We start from the raw sequence: 23,479 nt of genomic DNA, 5'->3' as shown, positions 1-23,479 counted from the left end.
AGACAATTTAATTTTTACTCTAATTAATTATTTTTTTGGCTTAGGATTTAATTTTATTTTGCCAGAAAAATAAATTAATTTACACGAGGGGATTTAATTATTTTTCCACCCTCTAATACATAAGATTTTACATTTACAACCTTCAAAGGGGTGATGGCCAGGCTGCAGGGGTAAGTGACAATCGTTCGAATCTGGAAACTATTTCTTCCAGTGCTGGTGGAATTTCTTCTTGGATTTACTGCGGAGTCTCAGTCATCTACCTCCAAAGTTATACATTCTGCTAAATTAGCAGAACCGCTAAATTTAGCCGCAATCGCCAAGTGCTTTACAAATCCTTTAAACATCGCATATCACAATCGCAAGCACACCGGCGGGGTCCCTTTACTTATTAATGATGCGATGCGATATTTATCGCACTCCTCGTATCGCACGTCGCATTTCGCAACTCTACCGGGTCGAGGTTATTCACTCTTGAACCTTGCGATGTGATATTCACCAGTGATCCAACGGTTGACAGTCAACAGTGATCCGATAGTCACTGTGATATCGCATGGAGATCTGTGCGACATACCCCTCACGGAGCCGATAAACTTATAAACCCCAATTTATAACAGTTTGGGTCTGGACTTGAGATGAACGCCTGATGACAGAGGCCATCAGATCTTTCCATTTGACCTTTCCATTTGACCAAATACTGAAAATACTCCTGTCCTCTTGTCTTCTTCAACAATTTCTTGTTCAAAATCCTCTCTGGCTTCAATTCCTTTGCTATAGGTAACTGTTTTACCCAATCAATCTCTTGTTCTTCTTGATCCTCTACTATTTCATCTGCCTGTTCCTTCTCGTACCTGTATAAGTCAGAAACATTAAAAATTGGAGATATTCTAATATCAGGGGGTAATTCAATTTCATATGCATTTGCAGAAAATTTTCTCAAGACTCTGCATGGTCCAATTTTCTTAAATTTTAGTTTATTGTACTCCCTTTTTGGGAATCTTTCCTTCTTCGGGTGTGCTAAAACCAAATCTCCAACCTCAAAATTAACTTCTTTTCTCTTCAAATCTGCTTTCCCCCTTGTATTTATGTTGCTATTCTGTAGTTGTTGTTTTACCTGTTCATGTATTTCTTGAACTTCTGTAGCAAAATCTTCTCCTTTAGCACTTCTCCTTTCAGCTTTTCCCAAGTCTCTCAATTCAGACACTCCTCTTGGGTGCATTCCATAGATTATATGGAATGGACTCTGCCCTGTACTCCTGTTAGGAGAATCATTATATGCATATTTTGCCTATGCCAATACTTGATCCCACTGTTTTGGATGTTCACCTGCAAGACTTCTCAAAATATTACCTAAGCTTCTATTTACAACTTCAGTCTATCCATCAGTCTGAGGATGATAAGCAGAACTGAAACTCAATTTAGTTCCAAGCTTCTTCCACAATGTCCTCCAGAAATGTCCAACAAATCTGGTGTCTCTGTCTGAAACAATGCTCTTAGGTAACCCATGTAATCTTACAATCTCCTTAAAAAACAGATTAGCAATATGAGTAGCATCACTGGTTTTATAACATGGAATAAAATTTGCCATTTTTGAAAATCTGTCAACTACTACATAAATTGAATCATTTCCTCTTTGAGTTTTTGGTAAACCCAAAACAAAGTCCATACTTACCATATCCCATGGCCTATCTGGAATAGGTAATGAAACATACAAACCTGTATTTTGACTCCTTCCCTTTGCGTACTGACAAACTTTACAATTTTTCACATACCTTTCTACTTCAGACCTCATTTTCGGCCAAAAATAAAATCTGTTCAACTGTTCATAAGTTTTGTCTGCAGTAAAATGCCCTCTCAGTCCTCCACTATGTTTCTCCTTGATCAAATTCTCCCTCATAGAACAACTTGGTATGCACAATTGATTTCTTTTAAACAACAACCCCTCTTGCAGGAAATAATCCAACCACTTGCTTCTGTCTAACAAAACAAGATTCCTACAAGCTTCAAATGCCTCTTTAAAATCTAGATCTTTTTCATATAACTCTTTAAGAAAATCAAAACCCAACACTTGAATTTGAATTTCTTGAACAAAAATGCTTTTTCTACTTAAGGCATCTGCTACTTTGTTTGATTGATCAGTTATATGTTTTAATACAAAATTAAAACTTTGTAAGTATTTTACCCATTTTGCATGCTTCTGGTTAAGCTTTGGCTGTTGCATAATGCACTGTAATGCATGGTTATCTGAATACAGTATGAACTCCTTGGACATCAAGTAATGTCTCCACTTTTTCAAAGACTGCACCATTGCATAAAACTCTTTGTCATAAGAAGAATATTTCTTCTTTGTCTCATTCAGCTTTTCACTAAAATAAGCTACAGGCCTGTCCCCTTGACTGAAAACAGCTCCAATGGCTTCTCCACTGGCATCTCCACTGGCATCACACTTCACTTGAAAATGTTTATTAAAATCAGGCAAAATCAAAATAGGTTTCTCAGTGATCTTTTTCTTCAACAACTAGAAGTTCTTTTCTGCTTCAGCAGTCCATTTAAATGGTTGTCTGTCCTTCTTTATTGTGCCAATAATTGAAGCATTAATCTTACTAAAATTCTTTATGAATTTCCTGGAAAAACTAGCAAGACCGTGAAAACTTCTTACTTCAAAGACACTTTTTGGTGAAGGCCATGCCATGATAGCCTTGATTTTCTCTGGATCCATCTTTAACCCCTCAACAGAAACAACGAAGCCCAAATACACCAACTCCTCCTTCATGAATGAACATTTCTTTAAATTTAACAATAATTTTTCTTGTTGTAGCCTCTGTAAGACATAATTCAAATGTCTCACATGTTTCTCCTTAGATTTGCTGTAAACTAATATATCTTCCAGATATACTATTACAAATTTACCAATAAATTCCTTTAGAACTTCATTCATAAGTCTCATAAATGTACTAGGGGCATTCGACAATCCAAAAGACATTACCATTCACTCATATAATCCTTCATTGGTTTTAAAAGTAGTTTTCCACTCATCTCCCTCTCTAATTCTGATTTGATGATAACCACTTTTTAAATCTAACTTTGTAAAATATCTAGCTCCACTCAAACAATCCATCAAATCTTCGATTCTAGGTAAAGGAAATTTGTACCTGATTGTTATCTTATTGATTGCTCTCGAGTCAGTGCACATTCTCCAGCCTCCATCTTTCTTTGGGCTCAACACTGTTGGCACTACGCAAGGACTCAAACTCTCTCTAACCAGTCCCTTGTCTAACAATTCCTAAACCTGTTTCCTGATCTCTTCATTCTTTGTGGGAGTCATCCTGTAAGCTACTTTATTAGGTAGATTTGCTCCTGGAATCAAATCTATGTGATGACTGATTTTTCTAATGGGTGGTAACTCATCAGGAAAATCATCTACAATGATATCACAATAACTGTCCAGCATCTCTTGAATTTCAATTGGTAAATCAGAAACTTTTGTGGAAGTAATTATTATCTTGGGTTTGCAAACCAACGCAAAACTTACCTCATCTTCTTCCATCTGCTATAACTTGTAAGTACTCCTTTCCACTCAACAAAAGGGTCTTTGAATCAGGTTTCTTTGATGTATCATCTTCCTCTAGTGGCAGCAATGTATGATTGACACCATATTTGCTGAATTTGTATGTGTTCTTCTTTCCATCATGCATAGCTCCTCTGTCATATTGCCATGGTCTACCCAACAATATATGACACACATCCATAGGCATCACATCGCACAGAATTTTGTCTCTGTATTTTCCCAACTGCAACTCCACTTCACATTGCTCATTCACTACCAACTGATATCCCTTTTGAAGCCATGACACTTTATAAGGTGTTGGATGTTTCTTTTTTGCAGGTTCTTCATCTTCTGCAGCTCCAACTTCAGGTTCACTAACATTCCCAACATTTGCATCTCTTCCCATTTCCATTGCTTCCAATCTAGCTTGCATCTGTTGCGTAGCTTCCAACACTTCAGCATTTGCAACTGGTCGTCCTCTTCTTCGACCACCACCTCTTCCTCCAACTCTGAAAGCCATGTTGGATTTCTTTTTCTGATCCTTGAGATCCTGTTCAATGTTAGTAGGCTGCTCTGATACCACAAATGATGGTCGGGGTTCAGGTGTAAGTGACAGTGATTCGAAGCCGAAAACTATTTCTTCCAGTTCTGGCGGAATTTCTTCTTGGATTTCTTGCGGAGTCTCAGTCATATACCTCCAAAGTTATACATTCTGCTAAATTAGCAGAATCGCTAAATTTAGCCGCAATCGCCAAGTGCTTTACAAATCCTTTAAACATCGCATATCGCAATTGCAATCGCAAGCTCACCGACAAGGTCCCTTTACTTATTAACGATGCGATGCGATATTTATCGCACCACTCGTATCGCACATCGCATTTCGCAACTCCGCGGCTGGGGTTATTCACTCTTGAACCTTGCGATGCGATATTCACCAGCGATCCAACGGTTGACAGTGAACAGTGATCCGACGATCACTGTGATATCGCATGGAGATCTATGCGATGATACCGCCTCATGGAGCCGATAGACTTATAAACCCCAATTTATAACAGTTCGGGTCCGGACTTGAGATTAACACCCGATGACAGAGGCCATTAGATCTATGGTTTGCGGGACTTCGATTAACACAAGGGTCAAAACCAGACCAACCCCCGTTGTTCACTGTGGCACAATACATTGAAAATGGAATCAACGGTTAGGAATGAGTGCGGGACTTTAGTCCCGATTAAGGAATCAGTACACTTCCGAACCCAACAATTGTTAATACACGGCAAAAAAAAGATTAAATGCGATCACACAGAACTCTAAATTCTGGAAAATCAATGATACATAGAGTTACTATGAAAGGATTCGACACCTCCGGGATTGACCAATTTACACAGAAATGCACATTGATTTAATGTCTGCAATTTTAATCATATATGGCCAAAACAAGCCGAATCAATCCAAATCCTTTTACAATCATTCATAAATTACATAAATACTATTCCATCCTAACTATCAGATCCTTAAACACTGGATCGAATTTTCCTAATCTTGAACAATACCAAATCTAGTCTATATTCTCATTGAAAAGTTCCACTGAATCAAAACTGCATGAATTAATTACAAAGCCATTCAATCCCTAAATCCTAGCTCAAATCCTATCTAGAAAGCTTGTAAAATGACAGCTAAAGGATCCCACTCCTTTGCTTGTAACTTTTTTTGAATTTTTGGAATAAGTTCGAAGCCTCTTGCCTTCAAGCCTCATGCTCCTGCATCAAGGTGTAATACACATTTGGCTTAGATTCTCAAGACACATAACCCATCTGCAACACAATATGATTTAGTAAACCAAGTGTTTTGTAATAAAATAATTGAGTCAACTAGCTTAAATTATTTCCAAATCACTTTTACATCAGTGTAGAAATTTACAGGGTAAGTTCCTCAGACAGAACACCAAAGGACACCACTCACAAACAGATCACAGATCAATACACCAGTATTTTGACGTGGTTAAAACCCTCAAAGAGGGAAACAGTCCACGGCCTGAGCCAACGCGGCCACTTCAGGCAATTTATTAATAAAAGAATGAAATTTACATATGCTTCTCTCATAGACGGATTACCCTACAAATGACCTTCCATGCTCTTTAAATAGAGATCATGGACCAATCGGGTGTTAAGCCACGGATCAAGTGTCGGTAATACCGAGGAGAGAATGAACCGTCGGATCACTACATATCGTGACCGTCGGATTGTAAGTTACAAAATGTACATAGTAAAGAAACACACTTTACTTAACTCTATACCTAACTCTATACTAGACCAAGTTGTACTTAACTATTTCCTATGTGTCGGAATATCCTAACATCCCCCCTTAAGAACAACTTGGGATAAGATTGAAGGATTTACAAATATTACACAATAGGAGAAGGAAGGAGGCACTAGAGCCTATTCCCCCCTTAGTGACAACTTCCTGAACTCCAACCATAAATCGAAGTTTAGTGAACTTCGCCTCTGTGAGAGCCTTTGTAAAGATGTCTGCAACTTGATCATCTGTTGAACAATATTGCACTTCAAGAACATGGTCATGAATGAGCTTTCTGATGAAGTGCATGTGCAGTTCAATGTGTTTGCTGCGCTGATGTTGGACTGGATCTTTGCATAGTTGAATGGCACTTTGATTATCACACCAAAGTGTAGTCGGATGCTGCTGCTGAAAGCCAAACTCTGACAGGATCTGACGAAGCCACAAGGCTTCCTTACTAGCTTCTACGACACCACAATACTCTGCTTCTGCTGAAGAAAGAGAAATGGCACCTTGTTTCTTGCAAGCCCATGTAATAGGTCCTGAACCAAGAGTGAACACATAACCTGCAGTAGACTTCCGATCCTCAAGGTCACTAACCTAATCGGAATCAGTGAAACCAACCAATAGAGGAGATGCTTCGGCACTGTAATGAATCCCAAACTGAACTGTACCTCGAACATAACGAAGTATTCTTTTCGCTGCTTTCCAATGACTTTCACGTGGGTTTTGCATAAACCGAGCAACAAGGCCAACAACAAAGGAAATGTCAGGACGTGTATGGGTTAGATACAAAAGTTTTCCACAAGTTGATGGTATAAGGTAGCATCAACTTCAGGAGAAGTACAAGTGACTGAAAGTTTGACTCTAGACTGAAAGGGAGAAGGGGCTGGCTTACAGTCTTCCATGTGAAAATGGCGTAGAATATCACAGGCATACTTGGATTGAGAAAGGGAAATACCTTCCTTGGATTGCAAGACTTGAAGACCAAGAAAATAATGTAAGTGTCCTAAGTCTGTCATTTCAAACTTCCTTTTAAGGCTAGACTTCACATGGTTTATAAGGTTGGGATCACTACCAGTCAGGATAAGATCATCAACATAAAGAATAAGAATGATAAGAGACTTGCCCACTTTCTTGGTGTAGACAGTATTGTCAGAATGACACCTAGAAAAGCCATTTTCTAAAAGAAAGTTATCCATTTTGGCATACCAAGCTCGAGGAGCTTGCTTGAGACCATAAAGGGATTTCTTAAGCCGACATACAAGGCTGGAGTCTGTTTGTATAAAGCCAATAGGTTGTTCCATATAGATTTCTTCATGCAAGTCCCCATGCAAGAACGCGGATTTAACATCCATTTGATGGACTTCCCATTTGAAAGAGGCAGCAAGGGAAAGAACAAGGCGGATAGAGTTCATTTTGGCAACAGGGGAGAAGGTTTCAGTATAGTCAATGCCTTCAACTTGTGAAAAACCCTTAGCAACAAGACGAGCTTTATGTTTATCAACTTTCCCATCTGGTCCATACTTGGTTCTGTAAACCCATTTGCATCTAACAAGTTTTCGTCCCTTTGGTAGAGGAACAAGATCCCATGTATCATTTGCCAATAATGAATGATATTCTTCATTCATAGCTGCTTCCCAATCTGGATGGCCTGAAGCTTCTGCAAAGGTGTCAGGATCAGGATTCACTGAAGATTGAGCCAGTAAAAAAGAGGCTCTCTTGAACTGAGAACGTGTACGTCGCTGATCTGTAGGATCACCGGCAAGATCACCTGCTGCATCTCGAGTAGCACGGACCCATTTTGGAATCTAAGGAGCTGAAGGAGGATCCTGAGAAGGTGGGGGAGGATTTTCATCCTCGCTTTCATCATCTGAAGAAGAAATATTTTCAAAAGTATAAGAGATAGGGAGAGGTGGCACATCCGCCGAACTAGGCTTGCAGGCCGATATATTTTCAGCAAACTTTACATCTCTTCTAATGATAACATTTTTGGACTTAAGTGGAATAAGTCTATATCCTTTGACATCTTCAGAATATCCAACAAAAATACATTTTTCACTCTTAGGTTTTAAACCTTTATGTTTCTCATCTGGAATATGGGCCCATGCTTCACTTCCAAAAACACGAAAGTGACTTACATCTAGTTTGATTGAGCTCCATGCTTCTTCTGGAGTGATATTCTTTAAAACCTTAGTAGGAGTGCGATTTATTATGTAATTTGCACAGTTAATTGCTTCTGCCCAATAATTAAGACTAAGTCCTTTAGATTGAAGCATACAATTAGCCATTTCCTTTAAGGTGCGATTTTTCCTTTCAGCTACACCATTTTGTTGTGGAGTATATGGAACGGTATGTTGCATTTGAATTCCATTCTCAGTGCAAAAGTTGATGAATGTGTTTTTAACATATTCTCCGCCATTATCAGATCTTAGCTTAAGAATTTGATGTCCAGATTGTTTTTCAACAAAGGCCTTAAAGGCCAAGAACATGTTAAATACTTCACTCTTGAGTTTTAAGAAGTATACCCAAGTGCGCCTGGAGAAATCATCAATGAAAGTTAAGAAATACTTCTAGCCAGAGAATGAAGCAACTGGAAGTGGACCACATAAATCACTATGCACGAGCTGTAAAGGGGCTGAGGCATGCCAAGAAGCACGTTTTTCAAAACTGTCCCGATAATGTTTTCCGAGTACACATCCGGAACAAACACCATCTCTGCAAGATACCATTGGAAGACCTGTCACCATATTTTCTTTACATAGATTCTGAAGAGAGTGATAGTTTAAGTGACCAAATCGCTCATGCCAAAGTTTGCTCACTTCATCATTATGAGCAACAAATACTGAGGGAAGATTTGATGACCCAAAGTTGTGAAACTTATACAACCTTGTAGAATCATCAGCAATGCCAGTAGCTAAAATCTGTCTAGGATCTCTTAGGTCCTTAATTACAACATCGTGAGGTGAAAATTCAACGATTTTCCCTTCACCTGAATGGGTTATCTGATATACAGATAGAAGGTTGCAGGGTAAGGTTGGAACACATAATACATCATTAAACTGACCATTGTCTAGATGAACAGTTCCAGTCCCTACAACACTAAGAGATCTATCATCACCAACATATATATTTTTGGTGTTACAATCATTTAAAGAAGAAAACATGGCTTTGTTTTTGGCCATGTGATAAGAAGCTCCAGAATCAATGAGCCACTCATGAGAATGAGAAGAAGAAGATACATTTAGTGCATAGCCAGACCGAGATGCTTGACAACCACATGCAGAAAGTGCCATTCCTGAAGATGAAGTTGAAGTTGAAGATTGCTCCAAATGGATGTTATGCTTCTTCATCGCTGCTTCCAAGGCTTCCATCTTCTTAAAGCATTTGGATTCTAAGTGGCCATCTCGATTACAAAAGTTGCAATGTCTATCAGTCTTCTTTCCTTTGTTTTTATTTGTCTTATCATTTTGTTGAAATGATTTTTCATTTTGAGGCTGAAATTGCTTAGGACCCTTGTTTGGTTTAGGACCATTCTTTTTAGGATACAACTTCTTAGGATTCTTTGGATTTGGTTGCTGCTGGGCGGCTAACGCTTTCTTAGAAGAGTTTCCAAGATGAAGAAGACCAAGGTGTAAGAGTTTTTCTTGTTCTCTTATTAAAGAATCACAAAAGGAATCAAAGGAAGGGGACTTGTAGGTTTGTCCTTGAGAAATGAAGGCTTCTCTTGTAGAATGGAAGGTGGAAACAAACACAGAATAGGCTGGTCCCAACTTAGTAAGACTGGAGTAGATAAGGCTACTATCTTCTTTCTTAACCTTAACATCTTCCAAGAGAAGTCTAAGGGTCTTGAACATGGACAAAAAATCTTCAATGCAAGAAAAATTATTGGGGTTCAATGTAAGCAATTCATTTTCAAGTTGATGGGCTTTAAGTTCATTTTTGATTCCAAAGACTTTAGTAATCTGTTTCATTGCTTCATCAGGAGTATCAAGTTCCGCAATATGGAATATAAGATCTGGAGAAATAGACATCCCTATCAACCCACGTGCTTGGTCTTGTCTATTCTCCCATTTAGCTGCCTTGTCTTCATCTTTTGGTTTGGTCTCTTGGCCTGTGGCTATTCTGTAAAGACCTTTACTTATAAGTAAATCCACAATGTAGGACCACCATTGGAAGTAGTTGGTGCTGTCAAGAATATCTTGGCATGGACTTTCCATTTAAAAAAAAACTGAAGCTATAGATGCTGAAACTAAGTGTTGCAATGGAAAGATTTCGAAAAATTAGGCTGTTTCAAAAAAAACAGTTTTGAAAACGGCTTCCGGATGAAGAAGTTATGGCTTTTTGAAGAAAATTTGATGAAGTCGCCGACGAAGTGCGGGAATGTGCGGAAATGAAAAATCCGCCCCCACTAAATGGAGACTTGAACCCAAGGCCTCTACTCTCATAAATTAGCTTTGTACCAAGTGAGCTATACAAAAAGTTTGAGAGAGAGAGAGAGAGAGAGGGGGGGTTGATGCTTTGGGTTGCGTGCTTGCTTTGAGAAAGCTCTTTTTCCCTACAAAACAAAAAACACAAAACCCAACACGGACATACAAAAAAAAAACGAACCTTGCGGCTCGAAGTTAGCTTTAGCCGGAAACTAGATATTTTCAAAAACAAACCTTGCGGCTCAAAGTTAGCTTTTGCCGGAAACTAAATATTTTCCTCAACGTTTCTGATTTTCCGAGATCACACTAAGGCGCAGCGGAAAAGAGCATACGCATGAGAAAAATCCTTCCTTTCTGTTTCTGATTTGCCCAGATCGCACAAAGTCGCAGGGCAAAGAGCATACGCAGAAATGAAAGGTATAGATCCGGTAATAAAAAAGGCTAAATAAACCGAAACCAAAATAAACAGAGAGAAAATGACTGTAAACTGCAAATAAACACTGTATACCTCCAGATCTTAAAAATGACGCAGCTAGGGCTACCGGAAACCTTTTCGCGTGAAACGAAAGGGGTTCCTCACTGGAACAGATGCTCCCAACACAACAGAGCAGTCCTCTCGGCCCGAAAGCAGTGAGAAACAGTAGATCTAGGAAATGGTTGTCGGATGCAGTTCTACCGGCTTCAGATTTGGATCACCAACGGACGCGGCCCTCAAATAGCTTCGATACCATGTAGAAATTTACAGGGTAAATTCCTCAGACAGAACACCAAAGGACACCGCTCACAAACAGATCACAGATCAATACACCAATATTTTGACGTGGTTAAAACCCTCAAAGAGGGAAACAGTCCACGGCCTGAGTCAACGCGGCCACTTTAGGCAATTTATTAATAAAAGAATGAAAATTTACATATGCTTCTCTCATAGACGGATTACCCTACAAATGACTCTCCATGCTCTTTAAATAGAGATCATGGACCAATCGGGTGTTAAGCCACGGATCAAGTGTCGTTAATACCGAGGAGAGAATGAACCGTCGGATCACTACATATCGTGACCGTCGGATTGTAAGTTACAAAATGTACATAGTAAAGAAACACACTTTACCTAACTCTATACTAGACCAAGTTGTACTTAACTATTTTCTATGTGTCGGAATATCCTAACAATCAGACTCTACTAAAAACATTAGGGCTCACCTAAGATTTCGACAATAAATTTCACCCTAGCTTTGGGGTTTAAACTAGAGGGAAAAAACTCTTTTGATTAGCTGTGTTTAGAAAGATAGGTAATCAATGAGGTTAAAAAATCTCCTAGGATGAAATTCATCATCAAAATGATAGGATTACCTAGGTTGTTACGTATATTCAAGGTCTTACTAAGATCATAACTTGCAAAATGAGTTTACAATGACATATACTCTGCTGACAAATGATCCAATCTTGTTGAAAAAAATTTGGCACTTCTGCTTCCTTGGAAGTTTGACAAATCTGGTGCAACAGAAGTCAAAGGAAAATAAGCCAAAAATAGCTTTATAGGTTTGACATTACTTGAGTTACTTGCTGTCTTTCCATGATTGTGTTTCACTCTTCTAGCCAGTGGGAACATATCAACAAAATCCCTGTTTGGGTGAAGTATCCTGCATTTCCATTGGAACTCTGGGAGGGGGATATATAAATAGTATTGGTGCCTTCCTGGACATTGACGAGAAAAATAAAAATAAAGAACACACTGCTGTGGCAAAAATCATCGTTGAATATGAAACAGGGGATGCATCATGCTTTTCCTGATGGACTGGACATGCAAGTGAGCACAAGTTCATATCACCAATCCTTGGTTTATATGAACATGCCATTCAGGGGTAGCAAGTATGGCGTTCATGGCCATGTCAACAACATCTGCCCGAAGAATGATGAGGACGAAGACCTGGGAGAAATGCCTATGATCACCACAGTGGGCTATGTGAGAGAGGCATTGAAAAAGGTTAAAGGATGTAGGTAGAGATAGGTGAGGAAGAGGGTTGGCACGGGGAAGTGCTGTTATTTCTTAAAGGAGATGTTTTGTATCACATATAGATAATATTGAAGAAGAATTGTAACAAGAGCTATTAATCTAAGTCTTTTATATGTGGCAGTCTCTGTTTGGTACAGAGCAAGCAATCCCATGACAGTACGACAAGTCCCAAGGATGTTTCCCTACAGATTGGGATAATGTAAGCACAGCTGTCCCAAATTCAGAAAGTACGAGGATGAACATGTTGACTTCATTTATGGTGATTGTTGTTGAAATATCAGTAGTATGGATTTCATTAGACCAATTGAATGGTGAGTTTGGTGTATTGAAGAGATTGTTCTTCATATTGCTCTGCACAATTTCAAAATGTTCAGATCAAGTTTGGATTATGTTGCACTTGAGTTTTTCTTCTTGAATCCAGTTTTATTCTCTCCCTAACTAAATGCTTAATTGTAATTTATAGTTCTAATTTTCATAGTTTTCTCAGTTTCAGCTTTCTTTGTGTCGGGCTTGGCTGTGACAGTCATGGATATTATAAGCTCCCCAAATTTGTAATCTAAATACCAAATGACTGACGTCTGAGAAAACCCAAAAGACTACGATAAACTGTTCTTTCAATATTATTGCATTGGTGTCCATGACAATCGAACTTCCGAGTTTATACCTTCAAACCAACGAATGATAAAACACACCAAGACTTGACAAAAGATAACATAAACATATAGACTGAATTTCCCCCGTAGAGGTAATTTATTCTCATCATGTTCTATCTCTATGACTTCATCTGATCTCTGGTTGGAGCCATGGGCACTTCTGCATGGGAGCTTTTCTAAGGCAGTCGGGGTCCTGCTGTTGCTGGGAGACTCGTAAGCCATGTAAAATCCTCTCCAGCTGGGACTCTGACCATGGTTCAGTGTTCTTTCCGGCCTAGCAACAGTTCTTTTCCCTGTACATAAGCATATGTGCATAGTTTTTATTATTTGTATTTTAAGGGAGCATTATTCCTTATCAATTATGTGAAGTGTAATGAGGTTAACTTTAGAGTTAACACACCATATTTCTACAGATGTAACGTCTGACGCTTTAGTTATTATGTCAATGTTTAATATAGAGCATATTTGAGGGATGTACCATTTCTATATGTAAATGAATGTCTGAATCATTGTTATTTATATTGCAGAAATTTGGTGATGTGGACCAAGAGCGAGTTGAATCAGCTGTGAGAACAAATTCATTGCACGAGTTGGTAAATCGAGAGAAGCCTCCTCAAGATACAGCTCGTGTAGCTCCTGTCTCAGCACACGACAAGGATTAAATAATTTTAAGAACATTGCCCAGCATAAGGATTTAGAGAAAGAAGCTGGATCAGGCATATTTGATACACATGCAGCATGCTTTTTAGGTAAACCTATCAAGCACCAACCAGTAGGCTAAAAGAGTTTTGAGTGGACTTGCAGATGCAGGGAAAGGAGAAGGCTCCTTTATTGACTGGTAGATGGCTTTATTTGATTTATGCTAGAAGTGCAATGGGTGAAGATGGTGCTTCTGTTGTTTATGTTTGTAAGGTTCTATTTGTGTGAGGGAACGCATATGCATATTTCAAACAGAAGAAAGGAAATGGCCTAGGCCCTATCCCTTTATTAACAAAAGAAATGAATAATTTATTTAAGAGTGTTCAGGAATGAAATGATGAACTGGTGCTCCCATCATCCTTGATTTTGTGTTTACATAATACTTATGCAGACTCGAGGAGTTCAAGTGTTCCTACACAGATTTGGGATAAGTTCTTTTTTCGTCATTTTAAAGGCAATCTCTATATCCAGTGTCTACTGATCCGCAACCAGTCTGCGTTTATTTATCTAAAGCGATGCTATGATGCTTAAGGGCATCTTTCGGACCAAGTCACTGTATCAATGTTCAGTTTTTATCATCAAATGAAGGGTCAAATTACAAATAGCAGAATTGAATAAAATATTTCTTCTGAATCACAAATGCATCGAGGGTATTATAGTATCTTCGTTCGGATATCTTGGATAAGGGATGGTTTATGATTAAATCTCTTGAACCACGCATGTTGAGTAATTTGGGGCATTGCAAATGCACCAACGTCCCTTCCAATTCACCCGATAGTGCAATACACATCAATTTACTAATTTAGAATCTGATGAAATCTTCGTAGTTTTCGCCAACCCGGCTGGGTTTCATCTTCCTATTCTACAGGATTGTGCAAAACCTCCCATTTTGCATTCGTTTTCAGCTCTTTCAGCTCTTCTCCCGTCTTTGCTGCTTTTGTGGTCTCATATTTTCCTTCAGTTGTCCCGGTATTGGAAGGGGTGCCGGCTATAATGTTTATCATGCCATTATAGATAATTAATGAAAAATATCCCCCGGATGCGGGTGTCCATCATGTATGAATGGCAAGTGGCCATTAAGGCTCTCCCGCGCCTCTATACCTGTCTCAAAGCCAAGGCAGCGAGTAGGTACGAGGCTGCGATGGCGATTAAAAATCATTCAGTGCTCCAGGCAAACGAAATTAAGGGAGGACAGAGCACGGTTGAGGTCGCATTGATGTCGAGCAAGCCTGCTCCGGTCTCGAGGAGATCTGATGTAATGGAGTCAGATACACAGCATCTGGTAAGGGCGAAGTTTTGGTTATATACCAACATCGCACAGAATGTCGGTAAAGGAATGTTGTTTGCAGTGGGCAACAGGCAAACTACTGCCCTGCAACATTATCTCCAGAATATTGAGCAGCGTCTCAAAGCGCTCAGGTTGGAACCAGTGATGCGTCGTAGGGGCGTGCCTTGCTGTGGTGGGCGTTCAGGGGTTCGCTATGAGATAGAAAGGGAGGAACCACACCCGATAGCACCTATCGCTGCCATTTCCCCCTCCTCTTCCAGCTCTGAGGAGGAATTTCTGTTAATGCGGGATTCCTATCAGTCTTTCCGCCTCCGCATACCCAGAGGGATCCTTCAGTCGGATGTTATGGTCAATTTCACTGTGTGTCTTTCAGAGGCGCCTCCTATCAACCCCTCATGGCCCTCCCCTGCTTTTGATAGTCTCCAAAGCAACGAAATTCTACTGGGGGATATGCAAGGAAGAGTGCATAGGATGCCCCGTTCGCAGGAACCCATGGAACATGTCGACCAGCCTCAGCAGGCTCAGAACCAGGCGAACTCAATTTGTGATGAATCAATGCAAGAGATTCAGCCATCAATAAACTGTGTCCAAAATGGGAATGCGGAACCGGTTTTCGCTCTTCAGGGTTTGGAGGGGCATCTTCAGGTGGATGAGGAGTCCGTCATATGGCCCGTTCTGCCCAGCTCGATGCAAAGGCAACCGCCAACTTCGCCCAGTCACCCTTCTTGAATTTGTTCGAAGGCGTTTCTCCAGGTTTCTGCATTTTTGTTTTTGCTCTTGTCTATGTTGGTCAACTCCCCAATCTCGCTCAGTTCCTGTTCTCGGCCCTATAGTGGCAGCTTGTTAAAAGTTCGAATTAGCAAGGTAATAGAGTCGGTTTTTGTGAACTATAATGTTGTCCAAGGTGCACATCTGGACAATTTTTGTAATGTTGTCTCAAAGGTCTGTTAGTCTGTCCCAGCTGTCTCAGTTTGAGGGTGGCCTTGTCCCCCTCCGTTGATGTAATTTATGTAAATACTTTTCCTGCTTAATATAGAAGTTACTTTTACCCAGAAAAAAAAATTAATGAAAAATATCAAAGTATTGATCTTATAGATAAGAAACTATGTATTTTCTTTCCAAATTTTAAAAGAATTAAATATGCGTTAAGTACTTTCATTCACATGTCATTAATTTAAAAGAATTAAATATGAAGTAATTTCATTCACATGTCGTTAATTTATGATTTATGATGATATGTTTGTTGTGTTTTATTTTGAAATTATATATATATATATATATGTGTGTGTGTGTGTGTGTGTGTTTGTTTCCGGTTTTAAAGTTGCATTTAAAGATATTTAAGTTCGAAGAAAGTATAATCTTTTCTTATTGCGGTGAGGTTATCTTATTGTTTTTTTATGTGGAGATGTTGTCATGTAAAAAAAAAATATTTACATTAACCAATTAAAAATAATAATAATGTCAAACCAGGAGGTAACTCTTCAAAGCGAATTGTGTTTTTACATTAACATGAAACATGAAAAAATCTATACGGAGAGGGAGACTATTGGGTTTCATCTTCCAATGTCTCTTTGTCTTTCAATTCCCTTTATTTCCCTATTTACATTATTTATATGGATTTACTTAATCCCAAAGATTAGGTGTCAATATTCCTTCGCTTAATCTGAAGGGATGTTGGTGAGTCCAAACATCATTATGAATCTTTCAAAATTTTCTCTTCCAAGCGCTTTGGTGAAAATGTTTGTGATTTGCTCATTTCTGGAACAATGGCGCAGGTGGATTGTCTTGGCTTCAACATGATGTCGAATCAGATGGTATTTTCTATTGATATGTTTCGTTCAATCATGGAACTTTGGGTTCTTGACCAACTTTATTGCAAATCTGTTGTCAATCATGAGAGGAGTTGAATGCACTTGTTTCTCCTGCAAATATTCCAGAGTTTTCCTGAGCCACACAATTTCCTTTGTTGCTTTAGCTGCTGCCACATATTTTGCCTCAGTTGTGGAATCTGCTGAAACTTTGTTTGCGTGACCTCCAGGAGACATCTCCTGATCCAAGACTCATAACATAACTTGAAGTAGATACCCTAGTTTCTTTATCTCCATCGAAGTCTAAATCAGAGTATCCAATCAGGCTGAAGTTGCCTACCTGTGTATATTTAAGTCCAAAGTCTTGAGTTCCTTTCAGGTGCTTTAGAACTCTTTTCGCAGTAGACCAATGTCCTTCATAAGGCTTTTGCATTAACCTGGGGAGGATTCCAACAACAAATGAAATGTCTGGTCTGATAGTAATCAGGGAGTTGAGACTTTTTATATGTTGTCTATACTTTGTTGCATCCTCATATTCTTTTCCTTTAGTGGAAGTGAGCTTTAAGTTATGTTCCATTGGAATAGTCAAAGGATCGCACTCATCTTTGCCAAACCTATTCAACATATCTCCAATGTACTTTTTCTGAGAGAGGAATATAAAATTTGGATGTTGAGTTACTTCAATACCAAGATAGTAGTGAATATAGCCCAAGTCTATCATTTCAAAACCTTTCTTTAATTCCTTCTTTATGGATGCAATGTATCTCTCATTGTTCCCTATCATCAAAAGATTATCTACATACACCACAAAATATACAACTGTTTTGCCGACTTTCTTGACAAACAAAGTTGCATCATCAAGATCATAATGTTTGAAGTTGAGTTTCAGAAGATGCTCTATTAACTTCTCATACCAGGCTCGCGGAGCTTGCTTTAGGTCATACAAGGATTTTACAAGCTTGCATATTTTATGTTCCTGACCCTTCACAACAATTCCTTCTGTTTGGGACATAAAAACATTTCACAACAATTTCTTCTGTTTGGGACATAAAAACATTCTCTTTCAGATCTCCATTTAAGAAAGCAATTTTTACATCCATTTGATGGACTTTCCAACCGTTTTGTGCTGCCAAGGTAAAGAGTGTTTGGATGGTGGCCCATTTTGTTGCGGGGGCAAAAGTCTCCGCATAGTTGACCCTTTCCTTATGTGCAAAACCTTTTGCCACAAGCCTGACTTTGTGCTCGTCCAGCGACCCATCAACTTTATACTTGTTCTTGGAGACCCACTTACAACTTAATTGTTTGGTTCCCAATGGAGGATCAACCAACTTCCAGGTGTCATTCTTTATCAAGGCATCATATTCTTTCTGCATCACTTCTTTCCATTCATCATGAGAAGTGACTTCTTTGAAGGAAGTTGGTTCAAAATCTGTAGACAAATTTAGCTCATGATCATAAGAAACATCCATATCAACTAGTGAATCAGAATAGTCTACATTAGCTCCATTCTGTTTGGTTGAGCTTCTTGTTCCTGTCTTCCCAACTTCATCAGGACGAAAACTTTCAAGTGTCTTTGTCAGCCATTTTGGAGGACCTTTCTAAGATGGCTCAGGTTTCTTAGTTGAGTTGGAGCTAAATCAAGATTTAGTCGCCCAATTATGTCAATTAGATCACTCGAGGTGTCATTAGTGGTTGGTGCTTCATGTGGGAGAGAGAGTGCTTCCAAAGAAGATTTCACATATTGATCCAGTATAGGAATCACCCCTTCAAGATGTGGAATCTCATTATCAAATTCTTGAAAAGATTTTGCATGTTCGAATTTGTCCAAGCAATCAAGCTACCACTCAACAATATTGTCAGTCTTGGAAGATTCAAGAAATATCACATCTCTAGATATTATAAACTTCTTGTTCCCTTCATCATAGAGATTGTATGCTTTGGAGGTATTTGAGTACCCCAAGAAGATACACTTGTGACTTATTGCACCGAGTTTGTTTTTCTGTTACTTGGGTATTAAGGCATAACAGGTGGAACTGAAGACCCTGAGATGCCTCATTGAAGGAATGTGGCTATACCACATTTCATAGGGACTCTTGTTTTTGATAACATTAGATGGACACATATTCTTTATATACATAGCACATAGAATTGCATCAGCCCAAAACATCAGTTTAACATTCTTGAAAAACATCAAGGAACGTACCATATTTAAGATTGTCCTATTAATTCTTTCAGTTACTCCATTTTGTTGGGGATTATAAGGCATAGTTGTTTGATGTTTGATCCCATGCCGACGAAGATAGTTTTCAAATTCAATTGAAGTGTATTCTTTTCCATTATCAATGCGAATAAAGCCAATATGAGGTTGTGCATCATTTTCAATCCATGCATGGAAGTTCTTGAATGTTTGAAAAACATCAGATTTGTTCTTCAATAAATAAACTCAATGCATTTTGGTAGTCATCAATAAATTTCGTAATATATTTATTACCATTTGCAGAAGGAGCATGCATTGGGCCATATAAATTTGAATGAATGAGTTCAAGTTTTCTATGTGCTCTCGAATGGTAATCATGAAAATTTACCCAGGAAAGCACTGTTTGCTTTGCTTTCCTAGAATACAAGCATCACATTGCTTAGGTTTCCTAGGAATTGTAGGCAAACCAGTAACACCATTTTTCTTTAATAAACAAAGGTTGTTATAGTTCAAGTGTCCAAATCTAGCATGCCATAAAAGACTTGATGGAAATGTACCTTCATCATAGTGAGCACTGTATGGAAAGTTTTGTGCATGAGCAGAGATACTTTGCAGCTTCAGAAGTCTTTCTTATTCCATCCCTGTCATGAAAAATGAGTGATATGATGCTTTTCTGACCTCAACTTTGCCATCAAACATATGAATGGAGTATCTTTGCACAGGTTGATATAGAACATCATGTAGAAAGTCTGGAAGACCTAGTAGTTTGAGTCTGATGGTGCCAAGCCCTGATGGCTTGAGTTTTGATTTGTCTGCAAAATATGCTGCTCCATCAACATTGTCAGTGAATTCTTCAAAAAAATCTCTCCTAAAAGTCATGTGGCAAGTTGCTCCTGAATCAAGCAACGAATCATTTTTCCATAAAGCTAGTGAAGCATTGAATAAATCTTCAGTTATTCCAATGTTGCAATGTGCCATAACATAATGAGCGGACTCAGGTGCCTTACCTTTCCCTTTGTCAATTGTTTTATCTTTCCCTTCATCTTTCCTGCTCAATTCAGTCCTAAGACAACTTACAAGTGGAAGAATCATGTCCATCTCTATTGCATCATATGCAATAAAGATCAGAGTTTTCTCCTTAGAATTGTCTTCTCCTCCTGCTTCTAAAATTCCTTCTTCCTCTTCCTCTTTGGCCACCTCTTCCTCTAGAAGAATCTTGTGCATGATTCTTCTCCTTTTGTGCAAGGCATACAACTTCTTTAGCAGACTGAGGAGCTATCTTTGTCCCAAAAGCCTTCTCTCTCTCAACAAACTTCTTTTCAAGAGAGTCAAAGGTACTTACTTGCAATGACTCAAGATAATGTGAATAGGTGGGATATATTGTCTTGACATAAGCTATGAGAAGAATATATATCTCAACACTAATGGATTTTATATCATGCATAATGGATCTTACTTCTGACGCTGAGGCAAGAGGGTCATCATTTTTCAACTCAAGACTAAACAACTTAATCATCAATTGAATAACTTCAAGTTCAGAGTGTGAGTTATACAAGTCCTTCAATTTTGTTAAAGCTTCAAAGGCATTTGAAAATGGCAAAATATGGCAACTCACCTCTTCATTTACTAATGTTGCAATCAAGACATAGGCTTTCTTGTTCTTGTTTTCCCAAAGGGCAAGCTCCTTATCTGAAGTGGGCTTTCAAGGTGCATTGTCTCCTACACCTTCACAAACTCATTTCCACAATTCATTGAAAATGAGAATGTGTTTTATCTTCGGGACCACTCTGGATAGTTCTCCTTGCCAATGAGAACCACTCCCACAATAAAAATTAGTGAATGCATCATTAAAAACTAATTTTGACTAAAAAATTTCAGTGGTTGCACAAAAATAATTTATTTATTTGTGAAAAAGTTAGTGTCGATGTCTTCAAAACATCATCAACTATATTTCCATATACAATATGGCCCCCTTTAAAAAACTAAACACATAAGGGAGCGTATGGTATTCAAAGATCATGTAATATATATATCCACCATCTAATGCACATTAACGCTATAATTTTACACCTCCGTGGTTTAATATATCAACCAATCTTTAAGAAGAAAAAAGAATATTGAGCAAATAACACTTCTTTGGAAAATACTCTGACACCAATCTAATCAGCATAATGTATTAGTCTGTCATGAAGAGTCAGACGTTTGGGAATGGAACGACGTCTCCACAGTCAAACACTCTGCCCGCAGAGTAGCGTATGGAAGCTTCGACTAGTATGGAAATTGCAACAGGATTCAAAAATTTGATTCAAAACTACGATAGATGGTGGCACATTCGACACTGTCTATACATGATTTGTGGCTGTGGTCAAGATTAGCAAATGGTCATGTGCATCAAGCGGAGGGGATATATATATATATATATATATAGTGTTTGATTGGTTCGTCATTTCCATTCTCTCAAGCGAACCCAAAAATAGAGCACTGGGATAAGACACTAAATAGTTTCAATACTCTAGCAGCCTTCCTCACAGCGATTACGTTGGTTTTCATGCTCATACCCGTCTACTTTACGACCACCTTTTCGTACGCTGACTAGTCGCATCACCTATCACGAATCTGAAATGATCGATAGCAGAGAATGGGAATAAAATTTTTTGTCGATGTCGCCATGGTCACGACTGCCTTGATAGAGCTCAAGAAGAAAAAATGTTGCTAGGAACACTGTTCAATGGGTAGTGGGGTTGTCTAAGGGCCTAGGAACCATAGTTACCGAATTCGAATTCGAATACGATTCGATACGAAAAAAATTCGACCATCAAAAATTTAATACTGAAAAAATTCGAGAGTATGCATTATAGAGACACTTATTTTTTAAAAAAATTAAAAATTAAAAGGAACCATAATTATATTCAAATTTTTAAATAAAAGTCTCACAAGAATAGTCATGTTTACTTATCTCTAACAATGACCTCTCTTGTCTAAAATGCTACAACCCCTCCTATTTAAGATCATAAACAACAAATGAGGGATAAACTAAAACATGTAAAGTAAAATTTAGGAATGAAAAATCAAAACTAAATTTTATATAAAAAATGGAACACTAAATATTAAAAATAGGCTTAAGTGATCTCCACATACTAATAAATTTATGTCTTTATCCTTCAACAAATCCATATAAACTTTGAAAATTTAAAAGACATCCGCATGAAAGAGAATGCTTGCATTAGTTCAAAATTTCAAATGGCCCCAAGTTTAATAGATGAAAGCTAAATTATCACCTAATAAATCAAGTTCTAAATACAATGAAATATCATAATATTAAATTCAAAGTTTAGATAATTATATAAAAATCCGATAGTAAAGTTATCCCATTTTTAAACAGATTTAAAACTTCAACTTCATTTAACTAATTTCTATGGAAACTAAATTTATTCAACAATAATGAAAAATAATATTAACAAAATAATTTTTTATTATAAATTGTAGAAAAAAACTTTTATTTGAATTCCATTACAGTAATTGTTTAGCAAAATTTTACCTTATTTCAAATTTGGTAAGGTAAAAATTTCTATTTTTTCTATATATTTTGGATATTTTTAAATATAAAATTTACATTCGTTATTATATTGTAATATAGAAATTTCTATTTTTCCAATGTATTTAGATATTTTTAAATATAAAACTTAAATGGATTACTGTAATATAGAAATTTCTGTTTTTAACTAGATAGATGGCTTTCTTTTTGGGTTGCACGTCCACTAGGAGCAATTCTGTTCATGGGGAAAGATACCTCCTTCCCACCCGATCCTTAACCGCTGGTTGGTAGTCGGTTTGGAAGAATTGCAAAAAGCAGTAAATTCAATCTTTCAAGGTTCTCTTGATCCAATCCTTAATTGGTGGACCAAGAGGAATATTTGGCCACCTAATCATTCTTTCCCAGATTGACAAAACTGGGTTCAGAGCGATAGCAAGAGAAAGCTAAACCCGTACCGTATTGAATTTCACGAATTAGCAGACGAATCGAACCGAACCCACGAATATTCGGATTTTTTGGGCCAATTCGCCCGAATTTGGTAACTATGCTAGGAACCATTGGCGTGGACATGGGCTTGGTTGTGTTGGGCTTTGAAGAGAGCGGAACTAGATCAAGAGATGAAGACCAAGAGAGGAACAAAGTGTCACGACTGTTCGTGGGCGAGTGTGGTATGGTCTTTACGTGAGGGGGCCTAAAAGGAGCCGACTTGCTCTCAAGAGATCTCTGCAATGGGAGCGGAAATGACAGAGAATGAATCAAGACATATTTTCTATCAAAGGAGAAGGGCAGAGGACAAAGAATAACATAGACAATGACAGGAGTTACAGCCGAACAATTAATTTTAGGAGTTGACTCTGATGCCATGTCAAGCTAGGAGGTAACTTCTTAAAGCTCATTGCGTTTTTGCATTAACATGAAACATGAATATATACATTGAGAGGGAGACTATTGGGTTTCATCTCCCAATGTCTCTTCGTTTTCCAGTTCTCTTTATTTTCGTATTTACATTATTTACATGG

General features: G+C 38.1%; 1 protein-coding gene across 1 annotated transcript in view; it reads left to right on the top strand.

Moving 5' to 3' along the window:
- LOC149168069 (MAR-binding filament-like protein 1-1) overlaps nucleotides 1-14,236 on the top strand; it is a 223,285-nt gene extending 209,049 nt beyond the window's left edge. The window contains exon 6 of the mRNA XM_089433318.1: nucleotides 13,461-14,236. Within this exon, the coding sequence (XP_089289444.1) occupies nucleotides 13,461-13,595 (135 nt within the window). The 3' untranslated portion in view covers nucleotides 13,596-14,236. The remainder of the gene's footprint in view (nucleotides 1-13,460) is intronic.
- The last annotated feature ends 9,243 nt before the right edge of the window (nucleotides 14,237-23,479 follow it).

Source organism: Pinus tabuliformis, chromosome 5_1, assembly GCF_031772625.1.
Source record: "Pinus tabuliformis cultivar Carrire ecotype Pingquan chromosome 5_1, CPIR1, whole genome shotgun sequence".
Classification (NCBI taxonomy): Eukaryota; Viridiplantae; Streptophyta; class Pinopsida; order Pinales; family Pinaceae; genus Pinus; species Pinus tabuliformis.
The sequence above is the reverse complement of the archived record's forward strand: the minus strand, read 5'-3'. Positions and strand labels throughout refer to the sequence as shown.